A 15,102-nucleotide genomic window follows, 5' to 3' on the forward strand; every position below is an offset into this window, starting at 1 on the left:
GTATAGAAACTTTTGGGATTGGCTGTATAGCCAATACATCCTTAATCGAGCCCGCGGCAGCGAGAGATAAATAAAAGGAAGCGAGGAAAAGTTACGAAAAAAGGAAAACGGGCCGGAAGGTGTGTTTACCTGCGGCTGAAAGGAACCGTGTCGACGGTATTATTTCTCATTCCCCAACCTGGTGAGCCTTGAATGATAATGCGACATGCATTCCCAATGGGGATCTGCTCTGTCCGCGTGACGTACACGCGCGTTGCAGTGAATACATAGCACTGTACGTATTCTTTTTTCCACGAGCTCGTATTAATTGTCGGAACTAAAGAATGGCGTCGAAATTTAAAAAGATTTATAAATCCTGGATTATAAAATACAATATTCTCTGATCCAATGTAAAACAAATAACGACTTCTTATTTTTTATTCCAGGGTATACTACGGATCAGGGTATTTTTATTCCGCCTAGGCCTGTCCCACATTTCGAACGATGCAACAATACACCCTCATCGAAAATAATCCGTTCCAGATACGAAAATCAAATAATCGGATTCAATCAAAGTTTCGATCTCCACCCTAGCAATTAGACCCTGTTCCGTCTCGTACTTCTCTACCATACGCCATTATCCACTCCCTTGTTCGATCCCAAGTGCAAGACTGAAGAAAACGCCCGACAATGACCAAATCGTGGGTGCATTGAATGGTGGTTAGAGAGCCGACGAAACCGGAAGTCGAGGGAGCTACGCGAAACGCTTTTAACGATTCCCCGATCTGTCGAGACTGGTCTTGTCGATTCCAGAATATCTGCCTATTTTTTCCCTCCCGTTCGATAGCTCCTTATCGAGACGTCCCATCTATTCCCTATATTGCGACTCTCCCTTCATTTTTACAGCCATCGATAAAGTATAGTATACATATATATGTATGTGTAAGTTCTCGATTAAATAACTGAAGCTGTACCAACTCGATGTATCTACGATTGTACAAAATCAGTCAATATTTCAACGATCATTTTAGCCAATGATTATATATGTCGTATCGTCTAATAAAGTTTTCCTGAAGTACAAATTGCCTCGTGTCTAATTTGATTTATAATACCAGACAATGATAAATGGTTCCGAAATTCCCGTACAACCTGATCCTGTGTAAGACAATTTTAATAAGAGAGACTATATTTACATACGTTACTACGAGCACATTTTAGCTGTTGATAGAGCGCGCTATAAATCTCGACAGAGAAGATTGACGAGGTTTCGCATCGAGGAAGAATTCTCCGGAGAACGTCGCGATTACACCAGCTTCTCCCTTGCATAATAACCCGACGACGATGACATGCTTTCCGATCCGAACGGGTGGGGAACGTTGAAATGACGTCACACCCGTGGGGTGAGTTTGAACGGGGATGACTCACGACTGAATGCCGGCAGCGAGAAAGAGGATAATACACCTATAAACGTACCCTTCTGTAACATTTGGAACAGAGGGTGGTGGACCCCCTCGGCTGATCTCAGGCCTAGGGGGTGAGTTCGGTTACACTTTCTGACGATCTGCATACTAGCGTTTCTCGCGTGCCAAGTTTTCAAAACTTTACCGATGCTGGTGGAAAGATGAGAATTAAAGCTACCGAAGGACAATTGAAAAGAATATCACAGATGATAACTAAACGCGCCGTATGCAACGTGCAAAAATATGCAGAATCAAACCTGTACGAAATGCAAAGGAAATCTCAACTTAGATTTTGTCTTCTAAATTGACGTCACGAACAATAAATAATAGTAACTGTTCGTATTTGATGAGGTAAACGTCTGAGCCGACGAGTCGTATTTTTCCCTTGTAATTCGGCTGAAAAGCAGGGACCAATGCCACTTTTACAACCTTTCGCATTTTACTTTGACCACGCCAGTTTGCGTCTATTTTAGTCCACCGACCTTTCCGTCCACCGACAGTAAATATGTATTTCGTCCTCTATTGCGACGAAAGGGTGGCCTTCTACCTGTCGTTTCCAAGATTCGTGATACCCTGACAGCGAAAGACGGCTTCATCGATCGAACGGCGAAGATGAAGAGTGACGGAACAAAGCTGCTTTCATTTCAATCAGTATGTTGCACAGTAAAGAAACCGCGCCCAGGTTCTTAGCAAAACACGAGAACAAAAAGTATGAAAGCAGAACCGAGAACTTTTTAAATACTGTACGTTTCTCGAGTAAATGAAAATGTAGAAACGATCAAATTTTTCACACAAAAGGAAATACTGGTGTATTTGTAGCCCGGAAACTCCTTACGAGCAACCGCATTTCCTCCCATTGTCGTCACCGATATTAATCTCTAGACTGGTATAAAAGCGTTCCGAAAGAGGAATTCGAGAAATTCTATTCAGAGGACTTCGTATTAACGTGCATAGGTCGGCGTCGCTGGCGATCCCGACGATTTTCAAGTACACGCTTGCCATATCGCCGAACACAACTTCGTACGCTAAGAGAGTTCAAGCAGAAGAGGAATTTTCTGCCATTCAATTCATTAACGCGCAGCGAATTTACTGGAATTGTCACAGAGGAAATCTAAAGTAGAGAATGTGACGAAATCGGATTCTCCGTCCACTAAGAATTTGCCTCCAAGGTAGAGACGGCTTATTTCCCTTTAACCGAGACAACAAAAAGAAAACGACTTCAAAGGGAGTGTAATCTACCGCTTTTTTCTTTCGACGTTCATGGTTGGACCTGGCGAATTTTCTCAGATATTCTGTAATCAGCCAAATAGCTCGTGAACTTCTAACTCACTGAGTAACGAGATGAAACTTTGATAATAAAAACAAACAGTTATCGTTGAAAGAGTGTCTCTCGACCAGGCAAACGCGGACTGCAGCATACATATGTACGTATATATGCTTTAGCCATCGATCACCACTACTCGACCTCGGTTCTCGTGCTGCGGTTCCACTGCGCCGCCTAATGACGGTCAGTATCCGGTTCGAGGGTCAACAGACACACGTCGCGAAACAGGGTGGCTGACCCAAAAACCGTGCAATGGTCTCGCGCGCGCTAGACAAACAGAGCATGAAATTTTCAATAAAACCCTCCGTACACAGACGAACCGAGTGACCTGAAAGAAGACTGACCCGAAAAAATACTTTACCACCCCTCTAAGTCGAGGATGAAACAGAAAAGCGTAGTGTGTTCATACTGTGCGTAGCGCAGTGCAGACTTTTGCAGGATGAGAGAAATATAACAGAAACCTTTTAGACGTTACTACATATTATAATAAATCCGAGGCATTTTTCATAATTCACGTGCATTCTTTGGATCATGAATCTGCTAGCTAATTATAATACAACTTAGTCGATGAGTTATAGATCTGCACAAAGAGTTTACATAGGATCTTCATTTTATCTTTTAAGAAATCGTTGAATCCTTAGTTACGTCAGTGGCACAGATGAACGAGCTTGCAAACGTCTGCAGTGCATCAAAGATTACACGGTCGGCGGGCACACGATCGACTTTGTTGGCTCCTTTTCGTTGCCCCAATTCGCGTTTCCATCGCGGTAGCTTCGGCAAACACGGGACGGGGCTCTCGAGAGGCCGCACATCCGGTCTCGTGTATCCCGTCCTCACCTCACCCCACCGACTTCACCGGGAGTTTCGGAACACCGCTAAAAGGTGGCCGAAGCTCATCCTCGACGAAAGCAATTGAAGCAGCCGGCTAAGAGCGCTTCGCCGGCGAGAGGTTAATGAGACCGAACCACCCTCCGAGCATATTCGTCGCGAAACCGTACGCACGGGTATAGTCGGCGGTGGAAATATTAGCAAAGGTCGTGAAATCGGTCAGGCATCAAAGCGAATGTAGAAATGGTGCCCGTACAGCTGAAATCCATTAACCCCTAATTGCTCCGCGCCACTTTGTCGCCTGTGCACCCTCGCAAATGTTAGACTAGTCGCGAAAAATGAACCAATCCCAGAAACTATTGTCGCGAATTTATATTTTTATACGAATTCAGATTTTTTATTACTACTCCGATGTATTAGACGGTTGCGTTGATACGTGCTTTATTATTTTCTGCATACATCAATTACAATTAGATTACTTTGAAAAAGTGATCGGATGCTATGTATATATTGTACGGCACGAATTAATGAAACCTCCTAATAATAAAACAATGCCTTCTCCGTTTTCGACCAGGCTTCAATTTAAAATGAAATATAAATCCTGAATGCAATCGACACTTTAAACGGTTCTGAGTGTCGGCAGTGTTTGTATCGCAGGTTCATGCACGCAGACCAGGGAGAAAAGGGGTTAAGAACGGGAGCAACTCTTGGTCTCTTCAACGTTTACGTTTCACCGGCCACCCATTATCTACCGGTGGTGCACGAGCTACTCAACGCTCTTTTTTTTCACAGGCTCGTTTCCCTTTCGGGATATCGGATTAACCCTGGGTCCCGGCGACGACGTCGTCGAAACCGGAAGCTTCGCGATCCCCTCACCCCAGTTGCAACCCTGGTTATCCGATCGAGCATCATCCATCGTCTTCTGTTCTACCACGCGGACGTTATCTCGTTCACCCTTCGAGTCGATCGACGCGTTTTAATTTCAAGTTTTCTCGTGTCCACTGATCTACGCCGATTCACGGTGGCTCGCGGTCAACCGACTTAATATTTTTGTCAAAAACGAATTGTACTGGTGGTAGTTTTGCCAATTATTTCATTATTAAACGGCGTATTATCTTATAATAAACAGTTGTTGATATATTCTGCAATTACAATAGCATTAAACTCGTCTTTTAAAAAGACTTTCGGTATCTTCAATAGGCAAGCAAATTACGTATAATGTAATCGGTTCAATTATCTTGTTCGGATCGATCGATCGAATATAATAAATTCCACTTAAGCGAGTCTTTCGCCCCCGGTAGGGAAACGTTTGTGTCGGCCGATCGAATCTCGTTAAAGTACGAGCAACGGGGCTAATTAATCGAAAACGGCGTAGTTCGGTATCGGGATTCTCTGGCGCGATTAATTTCGTTAGGAAAATTGAAAGTTTCGAGGCGAACCGCCGGCGGTCGATGTTGTTCCGCTGACAATCCCGTCATGACCGGGAAAACATCAACTGCATACAAATAAGATACTCGGCACAGAGACCTCGACAACTTGAAAACTCCAAGTTTTTACTGTACCATTGTATTTTTAATAGACACAAAACATTTAATGAGCGTCATTTTTCTGCGATCTGTTACACGACTTTTCTTGATATATCGCAATTATGTTTTGTTGGGATTTGAAATAGTTGATAATGTTCTTCGCTAATGTAATTGCAGGATGTTCGTCAATTATACTAATTATATTTGGATTGATCGTCCTCAACGTTTGAGTTTTATTCGTTTGCTGCAATCAACAGATAATTAAACTTCCTGCGGAGACTGAATGATCTCTGACCACGTACTAGAAAACTGCAAGCTTACTTTCCTTAATTAAATGTACCAATTGAATTGCTTCCAAGTTCATCGTATAAATAGGACTTTTTTTTACCGGGAACACAGTCAGTAATAAACGTACTGCTTAAGGAAATGCTTTAGATTCCAGAAGTTGAAGAACATTTTGTAGAACAGAAAACATTATTCTTATAGGCGACTTCGCGTCCCACGCGCGCACGAGGAAGTGTCCACTAACGAGTGCGCTTCGCCGACGACCTAAATCGTCGAGGCGAACGCATCACGCGTTTGAATTCCGGTATTTGATCCAGACCGAACCGACCGAGCGACCGAGCAAAAACTACGCCGCGCTCGATTACGCGAACGAGGCCTGGACGACTCGTTAACGAGATATCATCGTCTATTCGTGCTCGAATCGATCGCGTCTTCCTCCACGATTCTCATGGTTTCACTTCCACAATGGAATTGACAGAGCGAGGTGTTTGAAAATTTAATTGAGCGGTGGAAAGATCAATTTTGAAATGGATTCAAGAGGCACCCTCTGTATACATTTTAATTCCATGAGACGTGTTTCAATAAGTTCAGGACGACGTACCATATAAAATCAGCGAGACTGATAACTAGTTTCGTCACCAATGAATGAACCATTTCCCTTCCTATTCTCGACTAAACCAATTAAATAACAGGGAAACGAGTCCAATTAAGGAACCAATATCAACAAAAGAGTCTCACGAAGTCGCCCAGACGGCAGACCTCCAATATATTTTCCCCGAGGCAACCGATACTTTATATTGTACTATAGGTACATCCAATCCGATCCTATGAATATCGAGCAATAATAGAATGTAGGAATGATCATTTGGCTGTCTTGGCAGACTCTGCGCGAACGATGGAGAAGGGTTTAAAGTACGACGAGAAACGACAGTGGGTCGTGTCGGTGTCGGTCGTTGGGTCGGCGAAACCTGCGGATGAATGGGTCTGGCCCTGGGGTGGTTCACCAGCTGACTGGGGTTGTCGTCATGGCAACGAACCAACCCGGGAGCAACGCCCCACCCCTACAAAATTCATACGTACAGCTCTTCTAAACCCCTCTAGCGCTGTTCTTTCGTTTTCTCTCTGTCTCCATCTGATTCTTGTTCGTATTCTACCTAGCTCGCTCTGTATTTCATATCTGTACTCCACTTTGTATATACTCTATTGCACTCCGGCCTCTAATTCGCTTCCCTACACTGGAGATAGAGCTGGAGATGCTCCCTTTTTTCCAGGTTGAGAGTTCTTCGAGAGATGGGGTTTCGCAAGTGTTTAATTTATTTCACGTACGAACCTTTCGACGATACCCGTACGACTTAAATTCCGGCGTGTTTAAAAATTTCAATTGAAATAGTTTGAATACGTCAATGACGGATGGACGGGAACAGAGCGAACTCGAGATCGAGCTCGTTCCCAAGAATGCGCGAAGAATTCTAACTACCGGGCGTACGAACGATGAATTACGAAATGGGCGGACGTCCGTTCGCCGGTTTTTGCGAAACTTCTACGCGACTGAAACAACGTTCACACGTGCTACCAGACTTTCTTACGACATTAACCATTTCATATGGTTTTGTAATCATGCTCGGATCGATCCCCGTTTTAACGGCTGACGCGGTACCCACAAAAAACACAACGGACCCGTTCAGTGTACGGTCCATGTCGCTTCAAAATAACTGTGAGAACCGGGACTTTTATTACCTGATGACGGATACACACGTCAATTGTAATTAACCAAAGGATACATATATCTGATCCCTCCCGTACCGGACTTGGAGATTTCGATTGATTCCCGTCTCGTCGATATCGCTGATCACTGTCATATCTGGGACACCCAGCTCAGGGCTGGAACCTGAAACAAATAAAACAAATTCATTTACACAAAAACGAAACTCACTGATCATACGACTTTTTAAATATTTTTTCTCGCGATTAAATGGTTTTATTCTAAAATCTGACTCTCCACGTGGTCACTTCAGTTTCTACAAGCTGTCGCTCAACCGAGTACTTAACATTGATCCATTCGTTTAGCGTTTAGCAGCAACGCGATATGGAAACCTAGTAAATTCCCTGACCACCTGTTGTTCAGATCAGACAATAACGTACGTCCCTAGTTGAGTGGTCAATCTCCAACGATTGAGGTGTATTACACGAGCAGCTACTCTAACGGATCAATCTCAACGCTGCTCCTAAATAAGTCCTACTAATCCTAAAGTAATTTTCCTCTCGCATCATTCCATCACCAAGAACCATTTGAATAAGGTTTATTTTCCAACAGGCGTCTGTCACGCCAAGTTTAAACAGTCCCCTATTCTATTTTATAGCATCGAACCGTATCGTATATCCAGAAGAAATTTTAACTCGAATGCGTGTAACGTTAATTAAAATGTATTTACCACGCGCGTATAATATTTTCTCGCATAGCTCCGTAACGATTCAATGGAATCAGTGTGTTACGAGGTTTCAAGGAAAAATTCCAGCTGTTTGATCGCAATCTCGATTTAATTAGCGTACCCTCGCACAAGCCGAGTGTGGAATTAATCGCGGCGCCTACCTCAAACACCGTGCCTCCCGATATAACTGTCGCGGTTTATACTTTTTTTCGTCGGTTCATTGAGCACTCGTCTGTACACCCACGTTTGTGGCTTTTTTGCCGAATACGGTTTATCAAGGTAAGCGATGCGATAGCGAATTTCGTTTAATTCGTGGAACTAAAAATCTGCCAATTCAGTTGAGATAATTTAACCGGAAGCGGTGCTCGCAGGCTGCTGGCAGGCGAATTATTCGACGGACCTGTGCACTAGATATCAAATTTCGCGACAGACACGAGGACCGTCACGTGACCGATGGCCTTGAAGAAATAGGACCACGGCAGCTGACGTGCAGGTGCAACGCGACCGCAGGTGCATGTGCGCTGCTGCTGTTACTCTTCGCAGCTGCGTACTCCGAGCACGTGGTCCATGATTTCAGGCGAAATCAGATTTTTTTTGGGGGGTTCTCAATACTGTACCTAATCATTGTCTTCAAATGGATGTTTCTAATATTGAGACGGAGAATGATTAAATTTGATGTGCATAAAAATTGCATCAGGGAATGAGCGAGACGAGAAAGTGTTGAAAAAGAGGAATCTGCGTCGCGTGCACATTGGATTTAAACGTAATCCTACTCGGAACGCGGTCGGTGCGCTCGCTTTCCGAGATTAAACCGTGTTTGCGAGGAAGAAGTGTCGCCTAATGCACGGAGGTCGTGGAAACTCGAGGATCACCGGGACCGTCTTGTATTCAATTTCCATGGCTCGCAAACGGCACTCCGATTAACGTTCTCTCTCGTTTCTTTTCATCAACCGAACAGTCTCTCTCCTTTCTTAGATCTTCCTAGACGTCGTTCTTCGATGCTTCACAATTTTTATTCCTGAATTATCCGAACTAGAAGGAAACACTTTCTTGTAGCTGACAACTCTCACTTGAAACATTTTTCACTAACGGTAATAGGTAAGCAGTTATTTGCCATAAACGTAAATTTTTTTCGCAAAATCTGAAGGGCTATCCCCTTGACAAAATCTCGGAAAAATAAAATTTAAAAAGATGCTTTAAATAAAAGTTGTAAGTACTGCTATTACCTGTCGTATACAATTTTCTTCTATCTGGAATACTTCAGGGCTAATCGATTAATTATTTCGTTCATCACCAATTATTCATTAACGAGTGGAGTTCAAAGGAAATTGATCCTTCAATCCTTAAATAAATGAACAATCCTGAGAGTGGATATTTAAAATCATTTCAATAATTTAATGTATATGCTCGAATTAGTAATTTATCGTGTCGGTATGGATGTCGAATGTAATATAAAGAAGTTTATCAGGTGAACGGTCTACTCATAGTTCTTGTCTGTGGCTGAATATCATTTACAGAGTAAAGAGAAACGACACACGGTTAGAATATATTAACGAAAAGGGAAGGACACGGAGAGGGTGGCATATATTTATCAGTCGAGAATAATTATTCATCTCTGCCTCCAATTTACTTTGAAGAACGAATTTAAAGACTGGAGAACCGGAAGCTCTTTCACTTTGAAGTCGTACAGAAAAAAATCTCTAAAGCAGCTCCACTCGAAAAGAGGTCGTTTCCCCAAACGAAAATCCTTCACATTATATTGATACAGCTTTACAAAATCATGTCGTATGTCTCGTACTCAATTTTCATTATAGTATACTTAATCATATTGAGTCACTTAAAACTGTCATTTGCAATAAATAATTTACTGATATGATTGAAAGGGACCTACTAAACATTTATTATAAACTGCAAATTTTTGTGCAAAACGAAACAGTTACGGTATTAATTTAAAAAACGTGTTTCAAATTGATATTTCTGTAATTTAAACATCGTACTTTTTAATATTGTGCATATTTTATGGCAAACAGTTTTCAAGCCTTCTATAATTTTTCAATCAATACATAAGACAGATTCTTGTTTATGAAACCTAAATTGATTTTCCAATACTTAAAGCATGATTTCAAACGGTGGTTGACTCACCTCGTACACAAAAATTGAGAGGTGCAATAACATTAACAAGCGTCCGTTACTCTTTTAATTGAAAACCATAAAACTCGGTGATTGCATTTCTCTTCGGCACGTACTTATGCCCCTACGTAAGAGACGGGCTTTATTTCATTTTCTTCTCCCTTTGTTTCTCCGCTTGTCCTTCCTCCTTTCCTTTTATGGCGCACTACCTTCAAGAAAATTCATGCAGCCGATCGAGGCCGAAGCTCTCGTGCCAACGATCCAACGATAGTACAGTCCTGAAGAGTTCTCAGGGAGGTCGACGACACGCAACAACGGGAGGAAATAATTAACTCGCTCCATTATCATATACAGAACACCGGCGTATTAACCTGTCCGAAATGCCGAAGTCTTCCACGCGTATGACTCTTCTCTTCCTATGTACGGCTCCTTAAAATCCCGACAGTCGAATTCAAACCATTCTTTACGCAATTCGAACAGCAACATTTCATACCAAGTACATACAAAAATATTAGATGTACAGAATTTAAAGTAAACCTCAGAAATCATTGAGAAGCGATAAAAATCTTTTTACATATTTGAAAAGAATGCGAGTTTCAGGTATAAAATTCTATTTTTCGACATCCGTGTCCGTGTGATTCATTGCACGGGCACGAAATTCCGGGGAAACCTGCCTTCACCGGGATACCGTCCGTGACTCACTCCTCCGAGATGTCCACGATACACGAGTATACCCGTCCGTAGAGAAAAGTTTCTCAGAAAGACGATCTGGGTCACCGTAAATCGAATTTCGAAGAACTGTTTCCGCATAAACTACGCGAATCTTTTCGTAAACACGCGAACGTATCTGCAAAACTACCGGAAAATTGATCTGAACCACTTAATCTCATGGAAGAAATCTTCACGCTTCCTATCTATCGCGTGGATCAAGCGGGAACGAATTAGTTTTCTTAGAAGCCAGCATTCCAAGAATGCATACATATATCTTAATCAGCACAGATTGATCCTATGTTTCTATCGACAGAAAGGAAGAATCATTGTTTTAAATACTTTCGGCCGGATACGGTTAAACGAGTATTCTAATAAAAATGCTTCGCGCGTACAAAGCAAAATGCCATCACCCAATTAGTCGTCCTACTGCTTTCAGTGCTCATACGAGGACAAGAGTAGTTTTGCCCGAGTGCTCGCTCGAGTTTCGCGTGGCTTTTTAATTTTCGGCACTTTCAAACCGAGACTTGTTTCGTTCTATAAAATATTATTAAAGAAACATTCCTAGTTAAACCCATACAAATTATTTTAATCATATGTATACAATTTCAATTATTATTTTAGTCGTGTTAACATTCCAGTACATGCACTTACACCCGTGTTTGTATCGTAAGCGGTTTTATCATACGCGACATGATAACCCAACCCGTGTTAAAGTAGACATACACATTAAACAGTCATAAACGCTACAGGATTGTACTGTGAGCTGATCATCAGCACAGTAATGGATCGTGTATCATAAATACATAGGAAAGATCGTTTTTACTTGATGAATGAGAAGCCTCGAGGAATTTTCAACATGAGTCAGTGCTAATTCTAATTAGAATCGAATTACAAGTTCCATATTGCTAAAGTTGGAAGGATTCGGGGAATAATTTTATAGAACCTTGTATCATTAGAGATAAGAAGGCTCTTTCAGAAGCGCAGAGGAAGTGTAGGTGTTTTTTATCGACCAGAATGATAAAAGAATTTTAAAGGAGCGATATAAAAGATGGAAATCCCTGGAAAGTATCACTGCACTGCGGATGTATGTGCATACACAGATGTGGATGAAGGAAGGGTTGACGGATTCGGAGCGGAAGAATCATCGTGCAACGCCTCCTTCTCCGTTGATCGAGATTCCGTGAAAAATCTACTGACATTTACACCTACTGCGCGTGATGGAGCGGTGTTCAAGGGTGAATTCGCAATTATGTCGGAGATTATCGCGTGTTACTAAGCCACCAGATGTTTCGTCGCAAATTAAAGGGGTTGATGAACGCCGACGAATTGGCCGAAAATAAAACTGTACTTCCCTTAATCATTCGACGGCCAAATACTAGTCTAAGAAGAAGTACGGCTGGTTTCGTTTCTCGCCTCACGATTCGAAGAAATATTGTTATGCAAAACACGGTAGATATGTATAAGGGCACGCGAGTGCAAGATTAAACAGCGTCGATCGATGGGACATCGAACGAACAGTTTAAAAGCCACCACGAACTTGACATCGGGCTCACGCAAACTCCAGCTTATCCCCAGAACAATCGGTCAATGCTACTCCGCCCCGACTGACGCTTTTTACTTGAAAAACGTGATCAAAATAGAAAGCATTCTTCGAAATCACAATGTTTAAACATCTACGTTCGGGCCCCACACAACGCGTCTATTATCAGTTTCAAAACATCGACGTTTACGAGTACAAATTGTCTAAACTTTTACGTTCAAGGAACACCTTTCGAATAATCGATGGAAAACAACGAAGGACCACGACATTGTTCGATTATAACTACTTATGTAGAAATGTCACTGAGTAGTATCGCATTAATTATTAAAATATATTGTAATAATGATAAAAATGTGACTCGAACCTGTTTAGTTTTACTCCTATTATTATTATTACACAATCGAGTTGCACCCACCCACCATGCACCGTCTTGGTGCACCATGGACGGTGCGTGTGTACGCTTTCTCCTGTAGGGTACGCAGCGATTCCGAGACGTATTTATCAGATCGTCGAAAAGGGAAACGCAGCAGGTAGATACGTAGGGCAGAAAGGAAAGTCGGGAACAGTTTGCGGAACTTACCCTGCGTGAAGTGCTTAGCAACCATGATGTGCGTGGCTCACGACTCAGAACATTATTCTCCACCCCCTCGAACGAGGCTGCTGCTACTACGGGGTGACGATATATCCGACCAGGGTGAACTACACTTTTCACGCACGCTCTAGCTGGCCTAAACGTACCGTGTTCTCTGTCAAAATCACATGTTCGCAGACTGTCCCTCGTTCGTTCGCGTACCGGTGTGTACATGCAAAAACGTTCTGTGTCCGATCTCAATGCGCGACTACAAAGGCAAAAGGGACGACGCACATGCCCGACAGTTGCCACCCGACTGATACTCGGCTTCGTTTTTCGAATGAACTAACCCCGTCCCGTCGCGCCACCATGCTGCGTCTTTGACCTCCCCTCTTGCTTCACCGCGGCAGAGAGGCAACGAGAATGCTCACGCCCGGGATTTTCGTGTTTCTCATACCAGTGCTGCCGCCAAACCGCGTCGATCGAATGTTTCCTGACTATCGACCGAGCCAACGCTGTCAATTGTTTCTGAGAACATCATTTAGCAGCAGCACTTACTAAGAATCGACGCGATAGCGGCGGTATATTCCACAGAAATGGAAAATTTTAATCACACAGTGATGAATGTCAATATTATCAGAATTTGTTACCTACAAGCATTTTAATTGCTGCATCAACTATTCTTAGATTACAATAAAATTATGCAAAGGGTGCAAATAATAATCATCTTCATGGATGCATGATTAAAACATTAATTCGAATGTGTGTAATTATTATAACTGACGCCCTTGGATTTCGAACTAATTAAACTCGATATAGTCGTGCATTTTTAGAATACCTTGCGGCGTTTTTAGATTTTTACACGTCATCCTTATGATAAGCGGTCTCTGACGTCTTATGTATCTTATCTTACGGACATTTTTCGTCGTTAAACGCGTTCCAGCCGTTTGAATAATAATGACGCAGAACGGAGAACGACGACAGTCTGTCGCCGTATTTGGTTCTACGGGAAGTGTATTTCCTAAATGGAATCAAAGGATCGACACGTTTTTCTGTAGCAGTACATATTTACCACCGCGGCACATAGGCAACGGTTACATCATTTCAATCGGCTATGAATCATTATGCGCCGAGCATATCGTATAACTCGTCTTTTCAAGGCTCCCGTTTTATGATCAGGCCGTGCTCCTCAATATCAGGTGCCGGTTTTGTAATTACCACAGTACAATTTGATTACGCCTTATTTCATTACGAGACTTCGATCGCACGTATGCTCTCGTTGCCGCGAGTTGAACCTTGCGAACGATTTCGCATTATGCATGTTGAAACAACGTATAAATATACACGTAAGAGCTATTATAAAAAATGATTTTAGCATCATGCATATCGCGACTCTCTCATTAATAGCAAGTCGAGTCCTATCGAAGTCGAGTTTGGCGAGACCTGAGTATGAATGGTCCCTTAACTGAGTTCATTTGGGAAGGCAACAAGCTCCGGATTTAGAGCAGACAGACTAGACTCGCGATGGAAGGGGGAGAGAAAATTTTGTTTACGATCTCAGGTTAGCGAATCTGCGTGCGATAGATTACGCATATGTAAATTTCACGCAAGAAAGTTGCTGAACCTGTCATTTGGCGAACGATTATGCAGGTCATCGCATGGGTCATCGAATGCTATCTCACTCTTTCGGAAATACGGCACTAATAATTCTTCCCATTTAGGAGGTTGTGCCAAAGTTTCGAAAGGTCCGTTGACCCGCGACGACGCACTGCTTACGTTTGAACATAAATGCATCCGCGACGAAGCCAGCGTCGTCTGCAAAGCGTTTTCTTTTCGCGGTAGTTCTTTGCGTGGGCAGGTAGTTAGAACCTACTCTTGTCCTGGATCCGTGCCCACCATCGATGCGTAATCTCCAGCTGGATAACAAAACGACATGAATTCTTCGTACGACCGCCGTTACGCGCTTCGAGAAACCGCAAAGCGTTCGATTTAGCTCTCTCGGTCCGCCGCGTGGGTGGCTCGCCTTCTCCGTTCACTCTCCAACCGCATTGCCTATCATACCGATCCCGCGGTGACGTCACATTTTCAAGAAGGGGAATACAAAACCTGTTTCGCCGTCTCTCCCTTTCTTTTTCCGCAGTTTCGTCGCCGATTCACTTTATCCTTCTCGTCCCGTCTTCCCCGTCGCCGTAGCATCCTTCGCTGGTTTCTTCCTTCATTCTTTTTTCATCACGACCGTGTGTTCCGTCGCGTTTTCCATCCGCCGTCACGAGGAACAAGCAAATGTGCGGGATCACTTGAAATTAGGGATTTGCGCGC

General features: G+C 42.9%; 1 protein-coding gene across 3 annotated transcripts in view; it reads right to left on the bottom strand.

Moving 5' to 3' along the window:
- The window catches only part of Myo81F (unconventional myosin 81F), a 46,046-nt gene that overhangs the window by 18,117 nt on the left and 12,827 nt on the right, over positions 1-15,102 (bottom strand). For 2 of the 3 annotated variants that reach the window (XM_018035878.2, XM_018035877.2), the window contains exons 1-2: positions 12,793-14,894; positions 7,184-7,290 (exon numbers count right to left, since the gene is read on the bottom strand). In XM_018035878.2, coding sequence (XP_017891367.1) covers positions 7,184-7,290; positions 12,793-12,817 — 132 coding nt within the window. In that variant the 5' untranslated portion in view covers positions 12,818-14,894. Of the gene's footprint in view, positions 1-7,183; positions 7,291-12,792; positions 14,895-15,102 lie in introns of those variants that run through there. The other variant, XM_026819089.1, reaches the window with a different exon arrangement.

Source organism: Ceratina calcarata, unplaced genomic scaffold, assembly GCF_001652005.2.
Source record: "Ceratina calcarata isolate Rehan_Ccalc_2016 unplaced genomic scaffold, ASM165200v1 scaffold93, whole genome shotgun sequence".
In the NCBI taxonomy this organism is placed as follows: domain Eukaryota; kingdom Metazoa; phylum Arthropoda; class Insecta; order Hymenoptera; family Apidae; genus Ceratina; species Ceratina calcarata.